This window comes from Nerophis lumbriciformis, linkage group LG01, assembly GCF_033978685.3.
Source record: "Nerophis lumbriciformis linkage group LG01, RoL_Nlum_v2.1, whole genome shotgun sequence".
In the NCBI taxonomy this organism is placed as follows: domain Eukaryota; kingdom Metazoa; phylum Chordata; class Actinopteri; order Syngnathiformes; family Syngnathidae; genus Nerophis; species Nerophis lumbriciformis.
In genome coordinates, this window is record NC_084548.2 from 58,846,310 (window position 1) to 58,871,381 (window position 25,072).

Below are 25,072 nucleotides of genomic sequence, written 5' to 3' on the forward strand. Positions count from 1 at the left end.
TATTTTGTTGACATTGTTTGAGTGTTTTCCATGCGTGTGGACATTTTCTTTCTGCCCTAATAAGTGAGGGCATTAACATTTAATATATTTTTCTCCTGCTCCTTATTTTCCTGAGGTTATAAAAAATATCAATGATTATCGATATCAACCAATATAAAACACTTATATGGTGATACAGTTTTCAGCCGTATCGGTCAGCCCGAGTTTGGTATTTTAATGATTTTCCGGAACCTTAACAGGCAATGATACGATGTCCCACCTTGTAGAGTCTCTCTTCAGGGATCTGCTCTCTGACAGGCATGTAGTCTTGTTGCAGGTCCAGTACAAATCCCAGGAGGCCACACTCCGTCTTGTTACCCACTTGCTTGGCCAGACCTCCCTCCACATCCGGTGGCTGACAGTGAATGTTTGGAATAGAAGATGAGTGGTGAATGAAAAGTAAATGTAAATGTTTTGTTCCTCTCATAATAACCAAAACAAATAACATGTGTCTCTAAGAGAAGATGACTCACTAAGATCTTGGAGGTGTAGGCACTGTTGATGGCGATAGCGTTGACTAATATGTCCAGTATCCGGGGGTTGATCTGTCCTGGGTCCGGGATCACGCGGTGGTGCACGTCACCTAGGCAACGGCAATCATTTCAATGCATGTGGGTAGATGCCATGCTTGGCGTGGATTCGCTGCGTGCCAAGACTCACCGACGTAAGCCTGAACCACGGTCATGCGGTTGGTGGTGAGCGTGCCCGTCTTGTCGGAGCAGATGGCAGTGGCGTTGCCCATGGTCTCACACGCGTCCAAGTGGCGCACAAGGTTGTTGTCCTTCATCATTTTCTACGGCAGACAATGGGCTCAAACGTCACTCATTCATATGATGATAATCAATTCTACTTTGATTTAAGGCATGGGTGTCAAACTCTGGCCCGCGGGCCAAATTTGGCCCGCGGTGTGATTTCACTTGGCCCGTGAGGCGATATCTACTAGAGCAACACTAGAGCTGGCCCGCCGATTTATATACAGCGGCGGAGCTGAATGAAATATGAAATCCGTGCTGCAGTCTGCAGGTGTACCTAATGTCGTGGCCCAGCAGCGACTGCAGCACGGATTTCATATTTCATTCATTCACAACTTCTCCAACACGAACATTATTGTTTTTGGACTTTTGGCTTCTTATTAAATAACTTTTTTTAAATAGATTCAATCTTGCACGTGGAATCTTTAAGTGTGGGCTTTAGCTGAAATAACACTCCCGTCAGGGGGTGCATTCTACGCCGGGGGTGCATTATCCGGCACAACACCTAGTGCTGCAAAGGGTTCTGGGTATTTGTTCTGTTGTGTTTATATTGTGTTACTGTGCGGATGTTCTCCCAAAATGTGTTTGTCATTCTTGTTTGGTGTGGATTCACAGTGTGGCGTATATTTCTAACAATGTTAAAGTTACTTATACGGCCACTCTCAGTGTAAACTGTATCGCTGTTGATGAAGTATGCGTTGCATTTACGTGAGTGTGCGTACAGGAGCCGCTCATATCTTGTGACTAGGTGGGCACGTTGTTAGAAAGGATGAACAGCGGACGTGACGTCAGCTCGTAGAGGACCTTAAAAGCAGTGCCTGTAAGGCACGCCCCCAGGATTGTGGAATACGAGATATAATGACTGATGAACACCTTCGTTTGATAATGAGGGTTGCTTCAGCTCAAAGCCCGAGCCCCGACATTAATGAACTAGCATCCAGGAAAAGATGGCAGGTATCTGGCTTGGGCACATCAGATTAGATCAGTGTGTTGCAAACTGAGCAGTTTAAAGTCCTGAACGGTTGGTTTATTCATTATTTTATTTTCAAATGTATTAGCCTGTGGAAAAAGTTAATGTTGATATTTACCTCAGAAGGCTGCAAATAGAAAAGAGGCATTCAATTTTTATTTAAATTGTATTTGATATGCCATTGATATTTTTTAATTATTATTATTATTATTTGAAACTCGATTTTGCATGTCACTATAAAGTTATATAAGCCTTGCTTGTTCAATATTCAATGCAAAACTTGTTTGGGTCCCTATCAAAAGGTTAATTTGTTCAACCTTGGCCCACGGTTTTTGTTCAGTTTTATATTTTGGCCCACTCTGTATTTGAGTTTAACACCCCTGATTTAAGGGGTCTCTAAAATAGGGCCCGCACATTTTAAAAATATTTTTACAAAAAACCTATAACAAGTGGAATAAACACATGGATGATGGAGTCTGGTGTGGATGAACTTGACTGGCCTGAACATAGTCCTGACCTGAACCCGATAGAACACCTTTGGGATGAATTAGAACGTAAACTGAGAGCCAGGCCTTCTCGACCGACATCACTGTGTGACCTCACCAATGCGCTTTTGGAAGAATGGTCGAAAATTGCTATAAACACACTCCACAACCTTGTGGACAGCCTTCCCAGAAGAGTTGAAGCTGTAATAGCTGCAAAAGGTGGGCCGACATCATATTGAACCATATTGGTTAGGAATGGGATGGCACTTCAAGTTCATATGTGAGTCAAGGCAGGTGGCCAAATACTTTTGGCAATATAGTGTAGATCTGAAGTTGACCTAGAGATTTAAGCGTTCAATTAAAAATCAATTATGACTTATTTGAACACTTTTATGAGTGGGGCCCTTTTGGATCCCTGAGAATTGTAGTGGGATGTCGGTTTAAAAAATAATAGTGCATCAAAATCAATGTTGTTATGAATTATTAACCTATTTAAGACTCCAATTACTTCAAATCAAATATTCCACTTTGACATTTTTTTGGAGGAAAATATAGCATATTTTGTGTTTTTGCCATCAAAAACAGGGTTTTATTTGACAAAAAAGGGCATAAAACATATTCAAAATTAATAGTAAAAAAACGCTATGTCATCAGACAGGTCTAAAGTTGATACAGAGATTTACTGCTTTTGATGTGGGGTCAGAATCTCCTTACGTGTCCGAAAAAGAGTAGGAAGACACAAAGCTTCTCCAATGCATAGCAATTACTAACACATTTGTCACCCTTTCTGTTCTTATTTTGTAACAAAATTTACATCAATTAACTCAAAATACAACAGTTCTCTTAAGTAAATAGTTCAGTCATTTATGATTCACTTAAAGAGATTAATAATATTATCTCAATTTCAATAAGGTTCAAGACATTAATCAGAACATTATCAGAGTATTGTACTTAGTGCATAAGCCGCTACTTTTTTACCAAGCTCTGAACCCCGCGGCTTATACACAGATGCGGCTAATCTATGGATTTTTCTTCGATTACGGCTAAATTATGGAATGGATTAAGCAAAGAAATCAAACAATGTACTAAAATGATCCACTTTGAGAAACTGTACAAGCTGAAATTTTTTACAAAGTACAAGGAAGAAGAATCCTGAACCTTATTAAAAAAGCTTTCTTTCATCTCATAAAGAATGAATAAAGACATCAATGACGTTTCTGTTTTGTATAAAGAGCCGTTTTACTGCCGTGTTACAGACACTCTTTGGAAACAATTAAGGTATGTAAATAAACATGTACACAATATTATGAGTAAATATTTCATTTCACAACATACCGACATATATCTGGGGCTTATAGTCCGGTGCGACTTATATATGAAATATATATACATTTATTTATTTTTCTTAGAAAAATTATGTGTCTTAAAGTCCGGAAAATACGGTACTACAAACCAGCGGTCTGATTGTCACGTGCATCTTAGTTGTCGTTTCCATGGACAAATTGAATTGAAATTGAAAGTGCCACGTAAAATCGTTAATGCTAATCTGTAGCATGTATATGCCATTACCAATGTAAATTAGCATCGAGCTAGTGCATTTTGAAATGTGGAGCCTGACTTTTGAGTGTTTTCTACCACGCATGCTTGCTTTGTTGCCATAGAAAGTTACAACAGTACGCTACAATTACACCTGTTTGCCAGCCAAGTGTTTGAGTGTCACATGCAACAAAGGTAATGAAACACCGTTTAATTTATATTAATCAGTGCTCGGTAGTACCGAATTCTGTACCCTTCCCTATCTGTCAGTCCTGGGCCTTTACCACCGATATCACCTTGACTCGGGAAAGATGTGCGTTGGAGGTGCGGCCTACCTTGACAGAGTACGCCAGAGAGATAGTGACGGCGAGCGGCAAACCCTCCGGCACGGCGACCACTAGTACGGTGACTCCAATGATGAAGAACTTGACAAAGTACTGGACGTAGACCGGGGTACATTCTGTCACCCACACGTGGCCTGCAACAACACACGACAGGATGTGCAACAAGTTCTGCTCAATAGGGCGGTACACACACACACACACACACACACACACACACACACACACACACACACACACACACACACACACACACACACACACACACACACCACCCACCTTCAACAACAAAGGTGTCGATGACAAAGTAGAGCACCAGGATGATAACAGTAATGGCGGACATCACTAAACCTGTGGAGGAATGGAAAGAAAGACACTTTGTTACTCAGTCTTCACAACTCTAACAACTACTTTGTTTCCCAAGCTTTGAACCCTGCGGCTTATACAAAGGTGCGGCTAATCTATGAGTTTTTCTTCACTAACGACCATAATGTTTTGTATGAGACAAACTTACACGGTAGAAACACCGACACAGCGACTGAGAAGGTGTGCTATTGCTTGTGCTGTGGCGCCATCTTTTGGACGAGCTCGCTCACTGCAGGTGCTGCGGGTTGAAAAGTCAACAGTATTTCCCTCCGTTTCGTGCCTTGAACCGGGAGTACATGTGCCGTTCCGTCTTCTAGCCATCCATAGCGTTTCTACTCGTATGGATTCTTCATTCATCACTCCAAGCAACGTTAGTAAGTTTTACAATATAACTAAAACAATTTGTACTTACTAATCCGTCCCATGTGTGATGTCTGTAGGAGTGTTTTAATGCATATTTGTATCGTAATGTAATCAAGCTAACTTACAATGGCATTCTTTTTGTATTGTTTCAGTTTCACAAATTGCTTAGTAAACTCACCAAAACGTCACCGTGGAGTTATTGAGTCTGTTTAGCTATTTGGAGAGCTAGCTTCCGCAGCTAGTGACGATGACTACTGTTTTGTTTCATCAGCCGTTTTACTACCGTGTTACAGACACCGTTTGGAAACAATTAAGGTATGGAAATAAACATTTACAGCATATTTTGTACCGGTATATATCTGCGGTTTATAGTCCGGTGTGGCTAATATATTAAAAATATTTTGTCCTTTTAAAATGTATATATCTGCATATATCTATAGTCAGAAAAATACAGTAGTTTTGTACTCAGCAGACAGGAAAGTGGTCGCTACCTGCTTTGCCAATTTGAACCGCCAGTTTGGTGAGCTTGCCCTGCAAGACACTCTTCTCCTTCTTCGGTATGTTGGTCTTCTTCTTCTCACGGTCTTCCACTTCTCCTCCCTCCGCGCTCTTGAGGGGCTGCATCTCCATGGCGACGCCGCCATCTTGCTTCTTGGCTAAATTATACGCACAAAGGCATACACAGTAACATCAGCTGCAGAAAAAACAAATACGGCGGAACCTCGATTTGGCAATCGGTGTGCTAATCACTAGCTGACAACTACCAGGCTAATCACTAGCTAGCATAGGGTGTGTTAATCGCCAGCTTATAAATAATGCGCCAATCACTAGCTGACAACTAACAGGCTAATCACTAGCTAGCAAATGGCGCGTTAATCGCTGGCCGCAACTAGCAAGGTAATCGCCAGCTTGCAAATAAGGCGCCAATCGCTAGCTGACAATTAGGGTGATAATGGCTAGCTGACAACTACAGCACTAATGGCTAGTTGTCAAATAGTGTGCTAATCACTAGTTGACAACTAACAGACTAATTGCTACCTAGCAAATAGTGCGTTAATCACTAGCTGCAACTAGTGTGTTAATCGCTAACTGACAACTAGTGCGCCAATCACTAGCTCACAATTATGGTGTTAATGGCTAGCTGTTAACTACAGCGCTAATCGCTAGCTGGCAACCAGAGCACTAATCTCTAGCTGACAAAAAGCATGCAAATCGCTAGCTGGGAACTAGTTCGCTAATCACAAGCTGACAACTAACAGACCAATTGCTAGGGAGCAAATGGCGCGACAACCGCTAGCTGACAACTAAAGCGCTAATCGTTAGCTGGCAACTAAAGCTCTAATTGCTAGGTGAAAACTAACAACCAAATCGCTAGCTGGGAACGAGAGCACTGATCGCCAGCTGACAACCAACGCGGCAATTACTAGCTGACAACTAGAGTGCCAATAGGTGGCTGGCAACTAGAGCCCTAATCCCTAGGTGACAACTATTGCGCCAATCGCCAGCGGACAAACAGAGTGCTACTCGCTAGCTGACAACTATTGCGCTAATCGCCAGCGGGCAAACGGAGTGCTAATCGCTAGCTGACAACAAGCACGCCGATCGCTAGCTGCCTATTAAAGCGCAAATCGCAAGCTGACAACTAAAGTGCTAATCACTAGCTATTTTAAATATAGCAGTACCTCTGCGGACCCCCGTTGAAGACTTCTGATGTAGAACATTTACTTTAGGGAGTGGACTTCGACGGTATCTCCTTCCAGCTGCTTTCCCCCGTCAAACACACCATCAGCAGCTTCTCCATATTTTCATGGATAAATGTTTAGATATCATTTTAACGTCCCTGTCTTGCGTCTTGGACTCATTCTGCTTCAGTATGCTGCAGACTAGCAGTGCTACGCTCCAATGATTAATCAAAATTTAGCTAGCTACACGCTGTGTCATCTTTTGATGATTTCTTTCTATAATTCAATGAATATTATCCATTTCTTCTCAGCACTGTCCTCCACACTCACTTTCTTCACAAACATGCTTGGGAAAACAAAGTTGTGTCCATCTGTAGCTATAAGCTAATGCTCGCGCGGTGTCCATTGTGACATTCACTACGCCAACTAGTGGTGGGGAGGCTTGTTACCCATAAAGCATAAACATTAGCCGAGAGACAGCTCTTGTTTTGAAACGCTGGCAAGCTGGGACACTTTATCGACTGTCAAGGTGTTTACCTTTGTTCTGGTTGTTCTCCACGGCGCCATCGGGTTGTTTTCCTACAGAAAGGGACAAAGACAAAGGTGCAGAAAGACAGATGTTAACGTTCACGTGCCGGCAGCTCATGGAAACGATACGCAAAGGGAAGAGTGATAATGACACACATGTTGTTGGTTGGAGAGACGTCACTCAGTACACATGTGAGTCCTTCAAGACCATGGACACGGTCACACTACGTTCTACTGGAGGGTGGTGGGGGTGTGGCTTGAGGGCGGGACAGACAAGCGTGTGCTCACATACCGTTGGTGACTGTGCTGAAACTGGCATCTGTGTTGACCAGCAACTGAGTACTATCCTCTGTTTTGGGGTTCGTGCGGGGGACACGAGAGAAGTTGACAAAAAGGAGGGACAACAAAAGAGAGCAAAAAAGGGAAATAATAAAGCTCAAATAAAGAATGTGTTTGTTTTAGGGATGCTCTGATCAGTATCGGACCACCTCTGTGGAAAAGTACTTGATCGACTACAAAAGCTTATCCCCTCTGACTGACACTTTATTTATTCCATACACAGTTAGCTAGCAGCTAATTGAATGTGCATACACAGTGTGGAGCCGCTCCCTTGAGTTCATACTCGCTACCTCCATTGTGGCAAATTTCCTACTATCTTAAACATCATTATCAAGTACTGTTATCAACAGAGGGAGGGCCAAACATGTGGCACACGGATAAAAACAAGCCCGCTAATGACCAAACTAGCCGCTAAGCTAGCTTGAAAGAAGAGAGGAAGTTAGTGCATACTTGCCAACCCTCCTGGATTTTCCGGGAAACTCCCGAAATTCAGCGCCTCTCCCGAAAACCTCCCGGGACAAATTTTCTCCCGAAAATCTCCCGAAATTCAGGCGGAGCTGGAGGCCACGCCCCCTCCAGCTCCATGCGGACCTGAGTCCGCTTTCCCAAGATATAAACAGTGTCCCTGCCCAATCACATTATAACTGTAGAATGATCGAGGGCGAGTTCTTGGTTTCTTATGTGGGTTTATTGTTAGGCAGTTTCATTAACGTCCTCCCAGCGCGGTAACAACACACAACAGCAGCAGTCACGTTTTTTGTCTACCGTAAAGCAGTTCGTCTGCCGTAAACAGCAATGTTGTGACACTCTTAAACAGGACAATACTGCCATCTATAACATTAATAACATACACGGCTTTTAGAGAGTGCAGTGCACAACTGCGCACACAACAAGGAGACGAAGCAGAAGAACGAGGAAGATACAGCCATGGCGACGCCGACGACGAGTAAGATGAAGAAATACGCTTTGTTGCACCTTTCCTGCCTGAGTCCGGCGATTAGTTGCAAATCTTGCTTTATTGATTGCTTGCACACAGCCAATCCAACACAAAACAAACTAGTCCCGCCCGCACTGACGCTACCGCTCCCTCTCTTCTCTCGCCCACACACTCACTGACGTCACTCACCTCACATGCTCACCTATCAAAGGGCCACACACACACATACGCTACTCTCATAACAGCTTGTAAGTTCCAAGCCGCAGCTGCGATTGGACCTGGATAGCCTCCGGGAAGAAGTAGTGGACTACCAAGTGCTTGGCACTGAAGATCTTCCACAGGAAGCAAAGATTGACCGGTTTTGGGCCATGCTAGGGAGAGATGGAAGATTCCAGTCTCTAATGCATTTGATGAAAGCACTTTTGTGCGTGCCACACAGCAATGCATCATCAGAGAGGGTGTTCAGCATGGTTAGAAAAATAGTGACAGAGAACAGAAAAAGGATGGACAATTCAACCCTTAACTCAACAATGAGTAGATGAGTGTTATGTGCGTGTATATGTGTAAATAAATGAACACTGAAATTCAAGTATTTCTTTTATTTATATATACATATATATATATATATATATATATATATATATATATATAATAAAATAAATATATATATATATATATATATAGCTAGAATTCACTGAAAGTCAAGTATTTCTTATATATATATATATATATATATATATATATATATATATATATATATATATATATATATATATATAAAAAACACTTGACTTGGTGAATTCTAGCTGTAAATATACTCCTCCCCTCTTAACCACGCCTCTAACCACGCCCCCGCCCCACACCCACCCCACCCCCCTCCCCCCACCTCCCGAAATCGGAGGTCTCAAGGTTGGCAAGTATGAGTTAGTGCTGAGTGAAGTTCAAAAAGAAAGTAAGCAGGAAGTTGATTAATTAGAAGGGGTGCACCAAAAAAATCGATTCACATTCAAATTGTGATTCTTATTCATACTGATTCTAAATCGATTTGTAATTTCCAAATATTAATTATTATTATATATTTTTTAATAAGAATCAATTTTTAAAAATATGTTTTTAAAAGGGCCGTTTCTAAATCGTTTCAAAAATCTATTTGAAAAAAATAACAGTTTTTTTGCACAAATTTTTAAAAGAACGTTTTTAGGCCATCTGCATGAAACCAAAAGGAGCTTTCTGAACCGGCAACTTGTTTTGAAAAAGTTTCATTATAACTTTTATATCAAATAACAAATTGCAAGAATCGATTCTGAATCAAATGGTCACCCCAGGAATCGGAATTGGATCGAATTGTTAGGTGCCCAACGGTTCCTCTCAACCCCCTTTTAAATATCATGATCATGTAGTGTTATCACCGGAGGGAGGGCTAAACATGTGACACACGAGTAAAAAACAAGCGGGAGCAGGCCTGCTAATGACCAAACTAGCCGCTTAGTTAGCTTGAAAGAAGAGAAGAAGTAAGCGCTGAGTGACGTTTAAAAAGCGTGCGTGTCAGCAGAAAGTGAACAGGAAATGAGCAGGTAGATTATTAAATTGGGGTGCACAAAAAATCCATTCAAATCTGAATTGCAATTATTTTTAATCCCGATTATACAAACCGATTCATAAATTTCAAAAATCGATTTGAAAAAATGGACGCCACTTTGGGGCCTATGCACATTCATACTGGAGTTTGCTACCGATCACATTTTACTTGTAATCTAAACAGTCAGCTGGAAAACCAATCGGATTTCGATTTGGTCCACTTTGCAAACGCAGTCTTTGTAGATCAAAATGACTCCAGAAGGGGCTTGAATAAAACATAAACATGAGCGGCAGATATCAAAATAAAAAAAGCACACCCAGCACATGTGGGGAAAAAAAGATTCATGCTATGAAGTTGAATAAATAATACATGAGCTGACTAAATGAGCGCCTGATGGCTGCCACATTACAGCCAGCAGAACCACACACATCATACGTACACAATAAAGGAGGAACCATACGTACACAGTAGAGGAGAAACCCTTACATCCATGACTCCCCTCCATATATTTATTTCTTTACATACAGTTCATTTGGAAAGTATTCACAGCGCTTCACTTTTTTTCACATTTTATGTTACAGCCTTATTCCAAAATGAAATCAATTAATTTTTGTTCCCAAAATTCTACACACAATACCCCATGATGACAACATGAAAAGGTTATTTTTAAATATTTTGAAAATGTATTTAAAAACAAAAAAACTACATGTACAGAGACATCCTGAATGAAACCCTGATGGAGCTTGAGAAGTGTGGAGAGGAATGGTTGAAACTGTCCAAAAATAGGTGTGCCAAGCTTCTGGCATCGTGTTCAAAAAGACTTGAGGCTCTAATTGCTGCCATAGGTGCATCAACAAAGTATAATTATTATGTATATATCTATGTCATGTTTTAGTTTTTTATTTGTAACAAAGCTGCAATATATAAAAAAATATATATAAAAAAAATTTGTCAGTATGGGGTATTGTGTGTAGAATTTCAGGACAAAAAATGCATTTTTTAACATTTAAAAAAAAGGCGGTATCGTAACAAAATGTGGAAAAAGTGACATGCTGTGAATACCTTCCAGATGCACTGTATACTACATATATTTATATATACATGCATATGTATATATATATATATATATATATATATATATATATATATACAGTATATATACACATACATATACATATATACATATACAGTATACATACATATACACATACATATATATAAATGTATACATATATATGTATGTACCGTATTTTTCGGACTATAAGTCGCAGTTTTTTCATAGTTTGGCCGGGGGTGCAACTTATACTCAGGAGCGACTTATGTGTGAAATTATTAACACATTACCGTAAAATATCAAATAATATTATTTAGCTCATTCACGTAAGAGACTAGACCGGGGGTCAGCAACTCGTGGCTCTAGAGCCACATGCGGCTCTTTAGCGGCGCCCTGTTGGCTTTTTCAAAAATGTATAGAAATGGAAAAAAAATGGGGTAGAAAATATATTTTTTGTTGTAACATGGTTTCTGTAGGAGGAAAAACACAACACAAACCTTCCTAATTGTTAGAAAGCCCACTGTTTGATATGTTTGTGTTTATGCTTCACTGATGAGAGTATTTGGCGAGCGCCGTTTTGTCCTACTAATTTCAGTGGCCCTTGAACTCACCGTTGTGTGGACTGCGACTCAACAGTTTTTTTTACATGTACAACTTCCTCCGACGCTGCCACAGAAAGACGTGTTTTATGCCACTTCTTTTTTTGTCTCATTTTGTCCACCAAACGTTTTATACTGTGCGTGAATGCACACAGGTGAGCTTTGTTGACATAATTGACTTGTTATGAAGTGCTAATCAGGCATATTTACATCATGTGTTGCCATCATTATAACACTTATATAAGTCTTTTAATTTTCTTTGCGGCTCCAGACAGATTACTTTTTTGTATTTTTGGTCCAATATGGCTCTTTCAACATTTTGGGTTGCCGACCCCTGGACTAGACGTATAAGATTTTATGGGATTTAGCGATTAGGAATGACAGATTGCTTGGTAAACGTATAGCATGTTTTATATGTTATAGTTATTTGAATGACTCTTACCATAATATGTTACGTTAACATACCAGGCACGTTCTTAGTTGGTTATTTATGCCTCATATAACGTACACTTATTCAGCCTGTTCACAATTTTTTATTTATTTTAAATTGCCTTTCAAATGTCTATTCTTGGTGTTGGGTTTTATCAAATAAATTTCCCCCAAAAATGCGACTTATACTCCAGTGTGACTTATATATGTTTTTTTCCTTCTTTATAATGCCTTTTCGGCCGGTGCGATTTATACTCCGGTGCGACTTATACTGCGAAAAATACGGTATATATATAATCGATTTATATATAATACTCCGATATTGAGCACTGTTAAATGGAGAAACCACAGTAACCTCGGCTATATGTATAAATATGTGTATATATACATATATATATATAAATACATACATATGCCTGTCCAAAAGTCATGTGCTTTACTTCTTGACCAACCGAGCACGCTTTTTCTTGAGTGTCTCTGGCTTCCTGCGCTCCTTCAATAATTGATTCAATCTCTCTCGGATTAAGGGAGGCAAGCAGGGGAGAAAGTGAAAGTGGTAAACAAGTAAGAGCGAGTAAGAGTGAAGGAGAACGATGGATAAGCAGCCAAAGAGGGCGGGACAACGCCAGGCAGCAAAGAGGGAAAGAGGGAGTGGAGAGGATGTGGGCTAAATTATCTATGAGCTCAAACTGCTGGGCTTCCTGTTGAAGCTCTTATCTGAAATCGGCTAGGCACCTCTCCCACACACACACACACACACACACACACACACACACACACACACACACACACACACACACACACACACACACACACACACACACACACACACACACACACACACACACACACACATACTGAGTCAGACCAGGTGGAAGTATCCACGTACGAGTAGATGAGGTAACTGCTACACAAGTTGAAAAAAACATTAAAATGTACCGTTTATTTTGACATACCTTTCTTTTCTTTGCCGTCTTCTTCCACATCTCCGGCCCCAAGCAGCGTGAAGATGATGCCCGTCTGCGAGTTGACGCCAACGGCCGTCACCAGCATGCGGCCTGAACCCTCCATCACGTGAGTGCCTGCACGTCCAAACAAAGCACGCGTTACTTTCCCACACCGCTTGTCCTCGTTAGCTCGGGAGCTGGAGCCTATCCCAGCTGACTCCCACACCACGGGTCTCACCAGGGGTCTTCAACAATTTCCAGGCTGAGGACCCCAGAACTGATGGAGAGAAGGAGCTGGGACCCCCTACTTAAATATTTGGTGTGAAATTGTGACTTTACATTAACGATGGTCCTAAAGGTACCTCGTTATTGTGCAATACTAACAACTAACGTTCTAATCACTAGCTGGCAACTGGTGCGTTAATCGCTAACTGACAACTAGCGCACTAATTGTTAGCTGGCAACTTGTGCGATAATCGCTAACTGACAACGAGCATGCCAATCGCTAGCTGACAACAAGAGTGTTAATTGCTAGCTGATAACGAGCTCGTCAATCGCTAGCTGACAACTAGGGCATTAATTGCTACATGACAACTAGAGCGTTAATCGCTAGCTGGCAACTACAGCGCTAATTGCTAGCTGATAACTAGCTCGTCAATCGCTAGCTGACAACTAGGGCATTGAACGCTACCTGACAACTACGGCATTTACTGCTACCTGACAACTAGGGCGTCAATCGCTACCTGCCAACGAGGACGCTACTCGTTAGCTGGAAACCGGTGTGTTAATTGCTAGCTGATGACTAGCTCATCAATCACTAGCTGACATCTACGGCATTAATTGCTACCTGACAACTAGAGCGTTAATCGCTAGCTGGCATCTATAGCGTTAATTGTTAGCTGATAACTAGCTCGTCAATCGCTAGCTGACAACTAGGGCATTAATTGCTAGCTAGCAACTACAGCACTAATTACTAGCTGATAACTAGCTCGTCAAACGCTAGCTGACAACTAGGGCATTGAACGCTACCTGACAACTAGAGCGTTAATCGCTATCTGACAACTAGGGCGTTAATCGCTACCTACCAACGAGGGCGCTACTCGTTAGCTGGAAACCGGTGTGTTAATTGCTAGCTGATAACTAGCTCGTCAATCGCTAGCTGACAACTAGGGCAGTGGTCCCCAACCTTTTTGTAGCTGCGGACCGGTCAACGCTTGAAAATTTGTCCGGGGGGGGGGACAAATTAGACAATTAGAGCGTTAATCGCTAGCTGGCAACTACAGCGTTAATTGTTAGCTGATAACTAGCTCGTCAATCGCTAGCTGACAACTAGGGCATTAATTGCTACATGACAACTAGAGCGTTAATCGCTAGCTGGCAACTACAGCGCTAATTACTAGCTGATAACTAGCTCGTCAATCGCTAGCTGACAACTAGGGCATTGAACGCTACCTGTCAACTAGAGCATTAATCGCTAGCTGACAACTAGGGCGTTAACCGCTACCTGACAACTAGAGCGTTAATCGCTAGCAGACAACTAGGGCGTTAATCGCTACATGACAACTAGAGCGTTAATCGCTATCTGGCAACTACAGCGCTAATTGCTAGCTGATAACTAGCTCGTCAAACGCTAGCTGACAACTAGGGCATTGAACGCTACCTGACAACTAGAGCGTTAATCGCTAGCTGACAACTAGGGCGTTAACCGCTACCTGACAACTAGGGCGTTAATCGCTACCTACCAACGAGGGCGCTGCTTGTTAGCTGGAAACCGGTGTGTTAATTGCTAGCTGATAACTAGCTCGTCAATTGCTAGCTGACAACTAGGGCATTAATTGCTATCTGACAACTAGAGCGTTAATCGCTATCTGGCAACTACAGCGCTATTTGCTAGCTGATAACTAGCTCGTCAATCGCTAACTGACAACTAGGGCATTAATTGCTACCTGACAACTACAGCGTTAATTGCTAGCTGATAACTAGCTCGTCAATCACTAGCTGACAACTAGGGCATTAATTGCTACATGACAACTAGAGCGTTAATCGTTAACTGGCAACTACAGCGCTAATTGCTAGCTGATAACTAGGGCATTGAACGTTGCCTGACAACTAGAGCGTTAATTGCGAGCTGACAACTAGGGCGTTAACCGCTACCTGCCAACGAGGGTGCTACTCGTTAGCTGGAAACCGGTGTGTTAATTGCTAGCTGATAACTAGCTCGTCAATTGCTAGCTGGCAACTACAGCGCTAATTTCTAGCTGATAACTAGCTCGTCATTCGCTAGCTGACAACTAGGGCATTGAACGCTACCTGACAACTAGGGCGTTAATGGTCAGCTGGCGACTAGAGCGTTAATCGCTACCTGACAACCAGGGTGCCAATCGCTAGCTGGCAACTGGAGCGCTAATTGCTAGCTGACTACTAGTGTGTTAATCGCCAGCTGACAACAAGGCCGTTAGTCGCCAGCTGGTAACTCGACCGCCAGCTGGCACTAATCGCAAGCTGACAACTACCGTGATAATCGCAAGCTGGCAACTAAAGCGCTAGTCACTACCTGACAACTAGCGTGCTTATTCGCTAGTTGGGAACTAGCTCTTCTCCATATTCACTACTACACGCTCTGTCATGTTTTTGATGATATCTTTCTTTAATTCAATGAACATCATCCACTTATTTTCCTCAGCACTGTTCTTCAAAACAAAGTTACGTCCATCTCTAGCTAGAAGCTAATGATAGCGGGTAAAAGCGGATGTGTTGGTCGGTTCACTGTGACATTCACTACGCTAACTAGTGGCGGGGAGGCTCATTAACTGAATTTTTACTGTTAACCTCAAACAAAAATTAGCCAAGAGAAAGCTCGTATGGTGAAAAACTCAGAAGCTGAGACACTTGCATCCCAAAGTGTTAAAGGGTTCATGTCACAATTTTCTTTTGTAATTTTAAAACATATAACATGTAATGATGGTTCTTTGGTCAAAACTTTGCATAGATTTTGCTGCAAAGACCTTTCTTTAGGCCACTCCCAGGCTGTTTTTTTTTTTAAAACCGCTCATCATGATGACGACACTTTCGTCCTCGCCCCGTAGCTTTCTCTGGTAATTGTTTTTGTTTTGCTAACACCGTATGGACACCAATCCCAGATGATATAGCGAGACCAGCGACTCAACATGGATTGTTTTCGCCTCAAGTAGGGGACAGAAAGTAAGAAGCACGGCTAGAAATTTCTGTTGCTAAATTCCATCTATCCATTTTCTATCGCTTGTCCCTTTCAGGGGCCGCGGGGGGTGCTGGAGCCTATCTCAGCTGCAATCAGGCGGAAGGCGGGGTACACCCTGGACAAGTCGCCACCTCATAGCAGGGCCAACACAGATAGACAGACAACATTCACACTCACATTCACACACTAGGGCCAATTTAGTGTTGCCAATCAACCTAACCCCAGGTGCATGTCTTTGGAGGTGGGAGGAAGCCAGAGTACCCAGAGGGAACCCACGCAGTCACGGGGAGAACATACAAACTCCACACAGAAACACCCCGAGCCCGGTACCGGTATCAAAATGTATTTCGATACTTTTCGATACTCTTCTAAATAAATTGGACCACGAAAAAATTACATTGTTGGCTTTATTTTACCAAAAAATCTTATAGTACATTAAACATATGTTTCTTATTGCAATCGAAGAACACTTTTGTCCTTTAATAAAATAGTGAACATACGAGACAACTTGTCTTTTATTAGTAAGTAAGCAAACAAAGGCTCCTAATTAGTCTGCTGACATATGCAGTAACATATTGTGTCATTTATCATTCTATTATTTTGTCAAAATTATAAAGGAAAAGCTTTAAAAATGAATTATTAATCCACTTGTTCATTTAATGTTAATATCTGGTTATTTTCCGTTTCAACATGTTCTATCTACACTTCTGTTCAAATGTAATAATCACGTATTCTTCTCTTCTTTGATACTAAACTTTAGTTTTAGATGATACCACAAATTTAGGTATCAATCCGATACCAAGTAGTTCAAGGATCATACATTGGTCATATTCAAAGTCCTCATGTGTCCAGGGACGTATTTCTCGAGTTCATAAACATAATATGAATTTAAAAAAAAAGAACAAATATTTTGTGACAGTAAAAAATATCGATGTACTCATAGTAGTATCGACAAGATACACAATTGTACTTGGTATTATTGCAGTGGATGTCCACCCATGGCGTTTGTTTATATCCGGGAGCACTATCTTTTGTTAGCGGTGATGCCGGTGAGCTATTGTATCCTCTTCCGGTGTAGTGATGCATGTTTAGCTATTCCTCGTCCTGCAGGGATGATATTTGTAAGAAACGTACTTTATTTGTCGCCATGGAGGACAGGATTAGTGATTTAGAAGTAGCTAAAACACTGCCGACTGTGGATGGATGTCAGCTGCTAGCTCGCTAGCCATGTCTTAAAGCAGGGGTGCCCATTACGTCGATCGCAAGCTACCGGTCGATCGCGGAGGGTGTGTCAGTCGATCACCAGCCAGGCATTAAAAAAATAGTCCTAAAAATGAGCGATCATAAATCTTCACTATGACGTCACTTTCGTCACTTGATTGACATTCACGGCACCCGAGGGTCTTCTGAGATGACGCTGGCTGCTGCCAGCTCATTACTAAGAAAAAATTACCGACAGGAAGGCGAGAAACACTTTTTATTTCAACAGACTCTGGCGCCGTACCTGTCGTCAAAACTCCAAAGACAGACTGCACAGTTGCACAATAAAACCTCTGCTTCATCCTGTCTGCGCCAACAAAATAAGAGTCTCAGAAAGCTGGCGTGCACAAGCTAGCAAGCTATGGATTTGCCGCCAATGTATTTCTTGTAAAGTGTATACAAAGGAGTACGGAAGCTGGACAAATAAAAAGCCAAAAACCAACCACTTTCATGTGGTATTGGACAGAAAGGAGGACTTTTTTTCTCCTCCATTTGAAAATGCGGACGTTATCAGCACCACTGTCTGATTCCTATCAATGCAAGTCATCAGAATCAGGTAATACACCAACTTATATTCTTGTCTTCATAAAAGAAAGGAATCTATGTGTTAAACATGCTTGTATTATCATTAAACACCTTTAACTTATTAACAATATTAACTATATGTGTTAAACATGCTTGCATTATCTTTAAACACCTTTAACTTGTTAACAATATTAACTATATGTGTTAAACATGCTTGTATTATCTTTAAACACATTTAACTTGTTAACAATATTAACTATATGTGTTAAACATGCTTGCATTATCTTTAAGCACCTTTAACTTGTTAACAATATTAACTATATGTGTTAAACATGCTTGTATTATCTTTAAACACATTTAACTTTTAACAATATTAACTATATGTGTTAAACATGCTTGTATTATCATTAAACACCTTTAACTTGTTAACAATATTAACTACCGTATTTTTCGGACTATAAGTCGCAGTTTTTTTCATATAAAATAATAATATTATTTAGCTCATTCACGTAAGAGACTAGACGTATAAGATTTCATCAGATTTAGCGATTAGGAGTGACAGATTGTTTGGTAAACATATAGCATGTTCTATATGTTATAGTTATTTGAATGATTCTTCCCATAATATGTTACGTTAACATAACAGGCACGTTCTCAGTTGGTTATTTATGCGTCATATAACGTACACTTATTCAGCCTGTTGTTCCCTATTCTTTATTTATTTTAAACTGCCTTTCAAATGTCTATTCTTGGTGTTTTATCAAATAAATTTCTCCAAAAAATGTGACTTATACTCCAGTGCGACTTATATATGTTTTTTTCCTTCTTAATTATGCATTTTCGGCAGGTGCGACTTATACTCCGGTGCGACTTATATTCCGAAAAATACCGTATATGTATTAAACATTCTTGTATTATCATTAAACACCTTTAATGTATTAACAATATTAACTATATGTGTTAAACATCCTTGCATTATCATTAAACACCTTTAACTTGTTAACAAAAACATATCTTTCATAAATAAGTAAATATAAATGATATATATGAATGAGGTAGATCCCCACGACTTGATCAATTGAAAAATAGCTCGCCTGCAGAAAAAGTGTGGGCAACCCCTGTCTTAAAGCATCTCTCCCTGAGAGCGTTTTAGTGTTATAGTTTCACTTTTATTTTTAGTTTTAAGCCACAACGCATCCATACTCCCTTTTCTGTCTACACACCTTGTCTGCTTATAGTACTCCGTGATTGTGCGCTGCCGAACATGCTCCTTTGCTCGTAAAACCAGCAAAGTCACGACGTGACGACGACACGGCGTCATGTTCGTTAAAAAAATGGGGAACCGGTACTTTTTAAACAGAGTATAGTACCGTTTATGATTCATTAGTACCGCGATACTATACTCGTACCGGCATACCGTAAAACCCTACTAGGCACTGATCTAACTAAAAGTAGTTTTTAGGAAAATCTCTTTTTTAATTTTTACGGTGAACGGTGATGCTATTGTCTCATAGTAGAAGGCTAAGATAGCTACACAACAACTTGAGCTAACTTGCTAACAAAACATATAGACATTTCTAACTTACTGTTATTACTTACTGTTTCATTGTCTCCTCCACTGCCATAAATAGTAGGCACCATTAAAAGTATTTTTTTCAGAACATTTTTGTGAAAGTTTGTGGGTGAAGCAAGACTAATTCTACCACACACTCAAAGAGACTTCTTCACAGTTAAAGGCACATTGCCATGAATTGTAAAAGTTGGTGAGGCACTTTTTGACTTTTTGAGTGACTTGTGCAACCAAACAACAGAGCATTTCATCCAAATTCAAATAGGCGGACGAATGCTTGTATAAATGACTACCATATATGGTCAGTCGTTTGGAGGAAGTTTGAAGGAAGGCAAGATTGTTGTATAAATATCCCCGTAATGCCTCCACGGTTAGATTTCCAATTTTTGGGACTTATGCAGACCCCAAATACACATAAGCAGGTACCAGTTTTGCATGCCTTTAAGACAAAGAGAACGATTGAAAAGTGTAAAACCAACCTGAGAGCAGCATCGGGTCCTTTTCCACAGATTTGCGTACGTGGTCAGACTCTCCCGTTAGAGAGCTCTCGTCGATCTTCAGATCGTTGGCTTGGACCAGGATACCGTCGGCTGGTAGCAGGTCCCCTGCAGACACAAGCACCCGTCAAGTAATGTTTGTGTGTAACCTAACCTCTTATTTTTTGATTTCTTGCCATGAACTTTTGTCAATGTTGGGTTTTCATTTTGTGTGAAAATGTAGACACTAATGACACAGTAAGGTATGTCAAAATTGACTGTGATGTCGAACAACATCAAAATAAATTGTATTTGTATGCAGAGTGCTCAGAAAACTGACATGTCAACAGTTTTATTTAAATAGTGAGGAGTGGGACTTCCAGTGTTAGTGTCATTATAAACGCTTAAACGATAAAACGCTTGAACGATAAAACGCTTGAACGATACACAAAAACACAGCTAGGTGGCATAACAAATATAACAAAGTGTTTATTGCCCTTGGTTATTATAGTGGATCCCCGCATATTCGCCATTCGGCAAATCGCAGCCCCACATACTAACTGATATTTCGTCGAAATATGGATTTTCTAAATATGTTTTATTTAGGGATAACGATAACTTATGTTTATTAGGGGTGCAATGAAAAATCAATTCACCTCTGAATCGCAATTCATATTCATTCTGATTCCAAATCGATTAAAAGAAGAAAAAAAAAAATATATATATATATATATATACCATATTTTACGGACCATAGGGCGCACTGGATTATAAGGCGCATTAAAGGAGTCATATTAATTGTATTTTTTCTAAATGTAAAACACTTCCTTGTGGTCTACATAACATGTACCGTATTTTCCGCACTATAAGGCGCACCTAAAAACCACAATTTTTCTCAAAAGATGACAGTGCGCCTTATAACCCGGTGCGCTTTATTACGATTCATTTTCATAAAGTTTCGGTCTCGCAACTTCGGTAAACAGCCGCCATCTTTTTTCCCGGTAGAACAGGAAGCGCTTCTTCTTCTACGCAAGCAACCGCCAAGGAAAGCACCCGCCCCCATAGAACAGGAAGCGCTTCACCCGCCCCCATAGAACAGGAAGCGCTTCACCCGCCCCCGGAAGAAGAAGAAAAAACGCGCGGATATCACCGTACGTTTCATTTCCTGTTTACATCTGTAAAGACCACAAAATGGCTCCTACTACGCGACAAGGATCCGGTTCATAAAAAGACGCAATCTCTCCATCTGCACACGGATTACTACCGTATTTCACAGCAACTGATATTCCTGTGAACTGCACTGTGGAACGGGAGCACGTACGGTGAATATTCGCACCACAGGGAATGAGGAGTCATCCTTCACTGTGGTTCTAGCTTGCCATGCTAACTTCCTCCCATGGTGATATTCAAAAGGAAGACCTTGCCAAAAGAGACCTTTCCAGCCGGCGTCATCATAAAAGCTAACTCGAAGGGATGGATGGATGAAGAAAAGATGAGCGAGTGGTTAAGGGAAGTTTACGCGAAGAGGCCGGGTGGCTTTTTTCACACAGCTCCGAAGGCGAACACACCTTCACTAAGACGGGCAGATAGCGCCGGTCGACATACGCCAACATCTGCCAGTGGATCGTAAATGCCTGGGCAGATATTTCGGTCACAACTGTGGTCCGAGCTTTCCGGAAGGCAGGATTCACAGAACTGCTGCACAACAACAGCGACACTGAATCCGATGACTTCGACGAGGCGGAGCCGGCCATTTTTGGATCCCACGCTTGCGCAACTTTTCAATTCGGACACCGAAGACGAAGAATTCGAAGGATTTACGAATGAAGAATAACTTCAGAAGGTGAGCGCTATGTTTATTTTGTGTGTTGTGACATTAACGTTCGAGCAACATTATGTTGCTATTTATTGCTCTACACCATTTTGAATTTTACTATGTTTGTGATTGCACATTTGCGTACATTTTGGGACAGAGTTGTTAGAACGCTGGTTTTCAATATATTATTAAAGTTTGACTGAACTATCTGACTGTTTTTTTGACATTCACTTTAGCGCAGCGTTTTTTTGACATTCACTTTAGCGCAGCGTAGGCGCGGCTTATAGTCCGGGGCGGCTTATTGGTGGACAAAATTATGAAATATGTAATTCATAGAAGGTGCGGCTAATAATCCGGTGCGCCTTATAGTGCGGAAAATACGGTAATGATGGTTCTTTATCAAAATGTTACATAGATTATGTTTTATAGATCATCTTCAAGCCGCTTTCTGACAGTCGCTTCAGGATGCGCCGTTTTGTGGGCGGTCTTATTTACGTAGCTCACCTTTGGTAATGTCTTCGCTATGGCGTCACATTAGTGCCAAAAATCCGAGCGCATAAAAACTGTTATCGCGCGACGCCTTTCTGCGCGCTCTCTGTGTACTCCTGGCATCTCTCCTCACGCTGTCATGTTTCTTTTTGGCACTTTGGGGGCGGGTATGCTTAGACGGCCCCTTCTTTCTGATTGGCTGTGAGCATTTTTCATATGACCAATCATTCTCCAGTGTAGCAACGTTGTAGCCATCTTACCTCGGACATCTAGCCTCAATCATTACATTGATGTCAATGGTAAATGTACTAATTAAATTACCAATTTACAAACGGTTTGCCTTGTTACAAATCTTATTACATGTAGATATGACATAGGATGCTGTACCTGTTGAAATGACCTCTTTCGCTTTAAAAAAAAAAATTACTTAATTGTGCAACATAGTTGTGTAGGGTCAGTGTTAGTCAGTTCTCTGATTATTTTAAACTGTTTCAGAATACATTATTAAAAGCTATTTTTAACATTTTAAAAACAAAATTCAAAGATTATTTCATAAATTTTATGGCTGAATCAAAAGAAATTCCATAAATTAGAAAACAAATGTTCAAGAAGAAGTGAAAATATAAAATAATGTTATGGTTGGATGTTATTGCTGGTGGAACAGTTCTGGCTGAAAGATGTGATTATGGTGTTTGTTGTCTTATTATTTATTTGGGTCACATTTTGTATTACCCTGTATTGTGTTTATGTGGTATGAAATAACCTTCATCAGCGCGCGACATTTTTTTATCCACTTCTTCCTCCGTAAATCTTGATACATATTGACGATGACCCGCCCTGCCATACTTCTGATTGGTTCTGAGCATTTTTCAGCATTTTTCGCCTGACCAATCAGAAAGAAGGGGCCGTCTAAGCATACCCGCCCCCAAAGTGCCAAAAAGAAACATGACAGCGCGAGGAGAGATGCCAGGAGCACACAGAGAGCGCGCAGAAAGGCGTCGCGCGCGCGCAGAAAGGCACCGCGCGCGCAAAAAGGCACCGCGCGCGCGCAAAAAGGCACCATGCGCGCGCAAAATGGTGTCGCGCGCGCGGACGAAGTGGAGAATCAGCGCGCGATAACAGTTTTTATGCGCTCGGATTTTTGGCACTAATGTGACGCCATACTTCGCCCCGTCATCTTTGTTGTACCGGTGTAGGGTACAAGGATGGGAATGGAAGACGTGTCAAAAGATGGAGCTAACTGTTTTAATGACATTCAGACTTTACTTAAATCAATAACGGAGCAGCATTTCCTCATCCGGAAACAACAACAAGGCCGGAAATGTGTCCCGTCAAAAACCGTCTGACCAGAACTCTCTAATAACTAAAGTTCCTTGGGCGGATAATTTAAACTCACTACACCGGTATGTTTTAGCGCTTTCATGGCGAGTTTACTGACATATATAAGTAAGAACTTTACACTACTTAATATTAGAAATGGCAACAGCGGAGGTTGAATTTCCCATAACAAGAACATAGAGAAAAAGAAGAAGCTTATCGACTACAGCGTCGGTACGGACTAAAAGGGCGGATGCGCGCAAATCGTCAGGACTTATGCAGATCCCAAATAAATATTGCGAAACACAACGCCAGATAATATGTCTCACCTTATACACACACCATAATAATACTTGTATGTTGAAGCCCAGCACAATCCATCAAGCGGTGCGTCTTCATAGCTTACCAAAGTCATGCTAAAACATTTTGATGGATTTTTGAGCGCCGTGTGTAATGTTCTATATTTTCAATGGAACATATAAAAAGTTGGTGTTGTTTACTTGAGTCATATTGCAGTCTACACGTATCTCTTGTGGGTGACTGCCATCATATTGCAGTCTACACGTATCTCTTGTGGGTGACTGCCATTTATTGGTCACACTTATCATTTCACCTTGTACCAAATAATATAGCTTCAAGGTCGGTAAGCAAAACCAGAATTATTCGGTACATTAGGCGCACCGGGTTATAAGGCGCACTGTCGAGTTTTGAGGAAAAAAAAGGATTTTAATTGCGCCTTATAGTCCGGAAGAAACGGTATATATTTATTTTTTTATGAATACATTTTTTTAAATAAGTTTTAGGCCATCTCCATGCAACCAAAAGGAGCTTTTCTAACCTGTAACCTGTTTTGAAAAAGTTTAATCATAATTATTATACCAAATAATACATTGCGAGAATTGGTTTGAATCGGGAATTGATTCTGAATTGAATCGTCACCCCAGAATCGGATCGAATCCTTAGGTGCCCAAAGAGTCACACCCTTAATGTATATTTGTTAGGGATGTAACGGTACGTGTATTTGTATTGAACCGTTTCGGTACGGGGGTGTCGGTTCGGTTCGGAGGTGTACCGAACGAGTTTCCACACGGACATATTAAGTAGCGTAACGCACGTTGTGTAAACAATGCACACCGAGGCACAACACACGGCATGCTAGCAGCTAACAGGCTACGATAGACTTACCATACGTCCTCTTTTCACCGGACATGTCCTTTTTTGTGGAGCTGTCAGGGCAGAGTTTCTTAAATGCCTCGAATGTCCGGCATTTTGAGTTAGGGTTGCGTGTATTTTCAATGTACGTTCAGAGTTAAAAAGGGGTTAAAAACAAAACAAATTGTGCGCGTAGCAGCATTCGTGAGGGAGGGGCAGAGACAGAAAGAGCGAGAGAGTTATGATATACGCGCATGCGTCGCCAGGCTCTGCTTTCTATCCATAGATTTATCAGATTTTATTT

At 41.0% G+C, this 25,072-nt stretch overlaps 1 protein-coding gene across 5 annotated transcripts in view; it reads right to left on the reverse strand.

Annotated features, from left to right (window-relative positions):
* atp2b3b (ATPase plasma membrane Ca2+ transporting 3b) overlaps positions 1-25,072 on the reverse strand; it is a 166,824-nt gene that overhangs the window by 92,200 nt on the left and 49,552 nt on the right. For all 5 annotated transcript variants that reach the window (XM_061988268.2, XM_061988235.2, XM_061988243.2 and 2 more), the window contains exons 5-13: positions 19,998-20,123; positions 12,956-13,081; positions 7,072-7,113; positions 5,344-5,508; positions 4,403-4,474; positions 4,118-4,260; positions 700-832; positions 513-622; positions 260-394 (exon numbers count right to left, since the gene is read on the reverse strand). In XM_061988268.2, the coding sequence (XP_061844252.1) occupies positions 260-394; positions 513-622; positions 700-832; positions 4,118-4,260; positions 4,403-4,474; positions 5,344-5,508; positions 7,072-7,113; positions 12,956-13,081; positions 19,998-20,123 (1,052 nt within the window). The remainder of the gene's footprint in view (positions 1-259; positions 395-512; positions 623-699; positions 833-4,117; positions 4,261-4,402; positions 4,475-5,343; positions 5,509-7,071; positions 7,114-12,955; positions 13,082-19,997; positions 20,124-25,072) is intronic.